Source organism: Corvus brachyrhynchos, unplaced genomic scaffold, assembly GCF_000691975.1.
Source record: "Corvus brachyrhynchos isolate BGI_N302 unplaced genomic scaffold, ASM69197v1 scaffold1103, whole genome shotgun sequence".
Lineage (NCBI taxonomy): Eukaryota > Metazoa > Chordata > Aves > Passeriformes > Corvidae > Corvus > Corvus brachyrhynchos.
The window spans coordinates 423,477-429,464 of NW_008236980.1; the positions used below are offsets into that span (position 1 = coordinate 423,477).

Consider the following 5,988-nt stretch of genomic DNA (forward strand, 5'->3'; position numbering starts at 1 on the left):
TGAATAGAGAACAGACAGTAAAAATGGTATAAAAAGGACTCACCTCGGGCATCAGGTGTGCTCTTGGCAGAGCGCGAAGGCACCCGGCCGTTATCCCTTTGCTTTATTTTATCTGTCTCTTATTGTCTTTATATTAAACTCTTTAAATTCTAACAGGAGAGTGAACCTCGTTTTTCACAGGCTTAACACCTTCAAGGTGAAGACCCAGGGCTATCAGTTGCCAGGCTCAAAAAGACCCTTTCACCAAAGGGTGGCGGGAGGAGAGGCTTTGGGTGTGTGTTGGAAAAGCCTCTGGTCAGAGGCTCAGTGACTCCCCATCCTCCACTGTGCAGAGGAGCCCAGCTGAGGGGTCCTCACGGAGGGGGGAAGGGCAGGGGGGGAACAGGAAGCTTATCCACAGCAAAAGAGGTAACATGGCCCATCACAGGGGCCCCCTCAAAGGGGTTCCCAGACCCTGCACCAGAGCACCAGAGATGATGCAACAGACCCTCAGTGTTGTACGGGACAGTGTCAAGCCAGCCCCTGCAAGGGAGACACGTGGGTGTTCCCACCTGGCTCAAAGTGTGCATTAATCCATTAGTCATTCTGTACTCTTTGCCACGTGGTGTGGTGGCATGTGGCAGCATGGCCATGGTGGCAGTGAGGGACCCTCACCAGCAGCAGAGCAGATGGAAGAGAGCAATGAGACATCATTGGGACCCTTGGATGGGTGATACGCTTCCACCTAACCCCTGTCACCTCTCCCTGTCCCCCCAGAACCCCATGCACACTCCTTTTTCTCTTTCTTTCTTTTCTCTTTCCTTCTCTTTGCCTCTCTACTATTAAATAAATACATCCATTTCTTGGCATCAACATTTAATCTCGTTTGGTGTTAATCTTGTTTCTGGGAATGCTTTGAACCTTCTAAGTTCTTTCCAGTTTATGCACAGACACTTAGCTTTCTTTGCTTTTCTGGGTTTAAACCACATTGTAACACACGCACACACACAGAGAACAAGGAGAGGTCCTCCTGTGTGTCCTGCACAGGTAAAGAATTCCTGCTTCCTTCTGCTTCACATTGTGTTAGATTATTCCGGCCCATTTGTGTATTAAGATACAGACAGGATGCACAGGAAAAGAGGGGGAATCTGGGGAGGGCACTGTGGTCAGCGGGAGAGGGTGGCAGGCACAGAGCAGCTGCAGGAGGAGAGGAAGGTGGGGCAGGGAGGAAGGAGAACATTCCACTGACCTGTTCAGTGTGGGGCAGCAGCAGGCACAGGGGCTCTGTCCCCATCAGCGGCGCTTCCTGGCACCCCTTGCTCCTTTGGGATCCACATCCTAAAGCGGCTCCTCCCAGGTCAGGAACACGAAGGAGAAAGTGCCCAGATCACCAGGAGGTGCCCACTGCTGTCCCACCAGCTCCTCTCCGTGCCCTGTCCTCGTGTTGCTCCCCAAGGCTCCGTGGAGTCGTGGAGGAGTTGGAAATTGCAAGTTTGGCTACGTCAGAGCTCCACTTCTACAGAGTTATTTGTCCTGATTTTTTTGGCTAAGGGAGTGGCTTTTGCCAGAAGCTCCACATGGAGAATTTTGCAATTGCCTCCTAATTTCCTCCTGGTTAGAAACACTCCTCCCCTGCAGAACGTCCCATTCTCCAACTGCCTTCCCTCTCCCAATAGGCTTCTACCCTTCCTCCTTTCTTTTCCCTGAGGGGTCATATTCCCTGCAGCAGCACTTGAATGACTGGAGTGCTGCTTCGGTGCTGGTGAGGCAGCTGTCTGCTTCAATACAGAAATTCCTATTCTGGGAAGAGCTCCGGGATCATTGCCAAAACCTCCCCTGGAGCCAAGGAAGCACAGCTGCACTGTGCTATCCTATCCTATCCTATCCTATCCTATCCTATACCCACGGCAGCACAGCGAGGCTGTACCCTATACCATATAACCCCACCATCCTAATCCCCTCTCCCCGCTCTCCATCCCCTCCCCGCTCTCCATGCTCACCCCATCCCACCGCATCCCGCAGCTTTCCCAGACGGCGGCCGCTCCCCGCTCCGAGCGCGGCCTGTCGGGCTCTGCTGCCCTCCAGTGGGAACATTTGGGATCGCCGGCATCCAGACCCTCTCCTGACCCCCTCCGACAGCCCAGACCACCCCCGGGCCACATTTCCCCTCCGACAGCCCCGCTCCACCAGGGACCCCGGCAGTGTCCGCTCTCCTCCTGGCTGTGGAGTTCTAGGAGCCGGGAGGGAGGGAGAAAGCCCAGCTCCCGTGTGCTCCCCTCAGAGCATCCCTCCCGCATGGCCCTGCTCCCTTCTCCTGCAGGATTACACCACGGGACTGTTCCAAACGAGTGGCCGAGTGTAGTGGTTTACTTCAAAATCCATTACTTACTTCTATTCCTTCCGTGAGATAAGAATTAGGAGAGAGCAAAGCACGCACAAAACTTTAAAGACTATAAAGAAGTTTATTAACAGACCTAAAAGAGGGGGGGAAAAGAAGTCAGACTAAAACTTCAGAACACTTCTCCTCCCCCACCTCTCCTCTCTTTTTCCCACTGACAACGTAAAAAGACAACCCTTGGGATTTCCAGTCAGTTTACCACCTCTATAATAATCTCTTTCTTCAGCTCACTTAGGGAGAGGAGTCTCTCTTGCTCATGCTAGGGAGACATCTCCACAAGAAACAGCTCTCCTGTGGCTTCAATGTCACAGCGAGACAGCCGCCCGGGTTGGTTCTCTGCTCACATGTGAGACTCCCTTCCCCCGACCTACAGCTTTCCCCACAACTGTTTCTGAGGCTCCAATCTTGAACCAATGGGGTACCATTTTAAGGACGAGCTGTTCAGAAGCAAAGGTTCTCTTCACCTGTCTCTGGGAGCATCTTCAGCTCCAGGAACAGAGGTCTTCTTCTTCCCTGGGAGCAAGGGTCTTCATCACTTTCATCTCTCTCTGTTCAAGCTTCTCATCAAATCACAGCTACTTCAACATAATATACAAGTCTGTCTGTCCCTACACATGATCGTGCATAATTATCATTGGTTAAGGCTTATTTTCACACAAAGCTGCTTTATGCTTTATGATTGGCTCTTGTCTCTGTGTCACATTGTATGTCACATGTGTCACCATGTATGTCACAACTGTCCTTAGGTTTGCATTTTCTCATCCTTTTCGTCCTTTGCTTGTTCCTCATTTGCATCCTCCCCAGTGCTGCTTGTTCCTTTCTCACAACCTCCCCATGAACTTTTTCCCCTGTGTACGTGCTCAAGTCCTTCTGTCTTATGGGCTCTGGGTTTTCTATTTTATGGCTGGTTCACGATATGTCCATTTTCTAGTAAAAACATGGTTTCCACACTTCTTCTTCCCTGGGAGCAAGGGTCTTCATCACTTTCATCTCTCTCTGTTCAAGCTTCTCACCAGATCACAGCCACTTCAACATTTGTTTATTTCAGTACAGGTACTTTTGCCCATGATTGTGATTTGTTTGTTCTTAAATGTGGATCACAGAGGTGTATCAAGCTTCTTAAGTGGCTTAACAGAGTTGCCAATATTCAAACTAGCCAGTTGATTGGTTCTGTCGGGTCTAGAGGAAGCTGTAAGCACCTCTTTACAAAAGAATCACTTCCGTGGGTGATGGAGCCCTCCTTAACTAAAAACCCAAACTATGCTAAACCATGACACTGAGATTGCTGAAAAGACCAGCAGCAAGGGGATCAGTAAAAGCCACATTTAATATTAAGTGACAGCACGATGGAGTTCATTGACCAGGTTCACTCTAGCACTGACCAGACAGAGACACCAAGGAAAAACAGCCCTGCAAATGAAATCCTGCCAATGAAACCAGAGCTATGACACGTGTATGGACACAGACATAGAGTCAGTGCAAGGTCCCTGTGAAAAATTCCCCTCGGAGGCAGTACAGTGCTCACTCCAGGTGCCTTTGCAGGTCCTCACCGGGGGGAAGAGTTGAGCCATGAGGAGTGGGGGGGATGGGCCCAGGATCCATCGGTGTTCAAGGGTCCTCTGAGTGCAGCAAACGGGAGAGTTCCCAGCTTAGGGAACTCACAGAAACCCTCAGCCACTGTCCTGGGATCCTTCAGCAGAGCAGTGGGAGGGATCAACAGGCTCAGACCACCGTGCCCATGGCAGCAGCATTTCTGCTGGGAGTGTTGTCCTTTGGCTCCACAAAGACCCTCTGGATGCAGTCCCTGAGGGGACTCCAGCAGCGCTTCCTGCAGCTCCCCACTGAGAAGTAGATGAAGGGTTTGATGGTGCTGTGGATGCAGGCGAGCAGGAAAAAAACCTGGGAGGACACAGTGATGTAACCGAGCTGCTGCAGGAAATTGCAGATGCTGAGTGGGAGAGTGAAGAGCGCAATGAGGAAGACAACGATGTCGAGCCACTCCGGTTGCTGCTGCTGGGAGCCACACTTGGCCTTAATGAAGAGCATTGTGCTGGAAATGACCACAGGTGCAGCAAAGAGGAAGAGGTTGAGGGTGTACATGGAGATGACAGCCCCCCAGCAGTGCTCGTGCTTGTATGACTGGCACAGGGAAGTCACTGTGGGATTGACAGCGATGACAGTGTAGAAGAAGGCCCACTGCAGGGCTCTCATTACCACCCACAACATGGACTGCGGAAGGTGGCAGTGGTAGCAGAGTTGGTAGTGGGTGGACCTGCACCTCTTGGTGTTGATGGACATCAGCCGGTACAGCCCCATGTGGTAGGAGACCATTGACAGCTGGAAAAGGAAATTTGAGTACACACGGGGTATGATAGGAGAGCAGGACACGTCCTCCAGCAGGAAGAGCAGGGTGGAAGGGATCATGAAGAGGAGGAAGAAAAAGTCATCAAAGGCCTGGTTGAAGATGTAGTCAGTGATGGGTTTCATGTGCTGGAGCCACAGAACAGCCCCGTTCCCAACCAGCCCACAGAGGCAGATGAGTGGCATGACACTGTGTATGGCCACGTTGGTGACATCTATCTCACATGGATCATCTCCTTCGGTGGGTGAGGCAGAAGGTGGGAACACGGAGCTCACCTCCATGGATGGACGCTGGGCAGGCGCTGGGATGTGGCCCCGGCTGTGGTCAGAGTGGATGGGCAGTCAGTGCTTGGAGAATCCAGGGATGGACCAAGCGGCTCCTCAGCAGCTCCCTGCAGCAAGGATTCGGTGGAGAGAAGTGAGATGTGCAGGGGAGGAGGGCGGTGGGAACGGTGGGGTGGGAGAGGGAGGTGGGAGGGTTGGGCTGTTTGGGCGGGTATTGATAAAGAACATCGGGAATAAACATTTTCAGCTCTCCTGAAGTTGCCAAAAGCCTAACTGGGCAAAAAGATAAAAATATGTGAAAGTGTGCACACAGGATGATAAACGTGGCTGGAGGCAGTGGGAAAACAGATCTGGCAGCCTGCAGTGGTTCTGGGGCAGTTCTGTCACAAGAAACAACAGCGCATGGCCAAAGGAAAAGTTCAAGGTGAGGTCACCTTTAATATGGCAGCACTCAGTAAATAGGAGCACCAGAGACCCCTCCTGATGAACCTCCAGGACCATGAAAGGATTCCCAGGAGGAGGTGGAAACATGGAAATGAGTCCTAGGAAAGTGATGTTTATGTATGAGATAAGAAAAAAGTTTTAATAGCTGTGTGTGTTTCTAGTGGATAAAACCCCTGCTGTAAAGTCTCCCCCCACACACAGAACAAGGAGAGATCCTCCTGTGTGTCCTGCACAGGTAAAGAATTCCTGCTTCATCCTGCTTCCCATAGTGTTAGAAAGCTTATTCAGGCTGATTTAAGTATCCCATCCCCATCCCAGATCCCATCCCATCCCATCCCATCCCGCAGGTTTCCCGCCCGGCAGCCTCTCCACACCTTGAAGCGCTGCCCGTCGGGCTCTGCTGCTCTCCAGCGCGGACATTTGGGATCGGCAGCATCCAGACCCTTCCTGACCCCTCCTGACCCCTCTCACACGCCCAGACCCCCCCGGGGCCCCCTTCCCCCCGACCGCCCCGCCCCTCC

General features: G+C 52.0%; 1 protein-coding gene across 2 annotated transcripts in view; it reads right to left on the reverse strand.

The window, feature by feature from the left end:
* Nucleotides 1-3,686: 3,686 nt before the first annotated feature.
* LOC103611868 (mas-related G-protein coupled receptor member H-like) overlaps nucleotides 3,687-5,988 on the reverse strand; it is a 9,717-nt gene continuing 7,415 nt past the window's right edge. Inside the window, exons 1-2 of one of the 2 annotated variants that reach the window (XM_008629433.2) lie at nucleotides 5,458-5,980; nucleotides 3,687-5,130 (exon numbers count right to left, since the gene is read on the reverse strand). In XM_008629433.2, coding sequence (XP_008627655.1) covers nucleotides 4,100-5,020 — 921 coding nt within the window. In that variant the 5' untranslated portion in view covers nucleotides 5,021-5,130; nucleotides 5,458-5,980 and the 3' untranslated portion in view covers nucleotides 3,687-4,099. Of the gene's footprint in view, nucleotides 5,131-5,457; nucleotides 5,981-5,988 lie in introns of those variants that run through there. The other variant, XM_017728656.1, reaches the window with a different exon arrangement.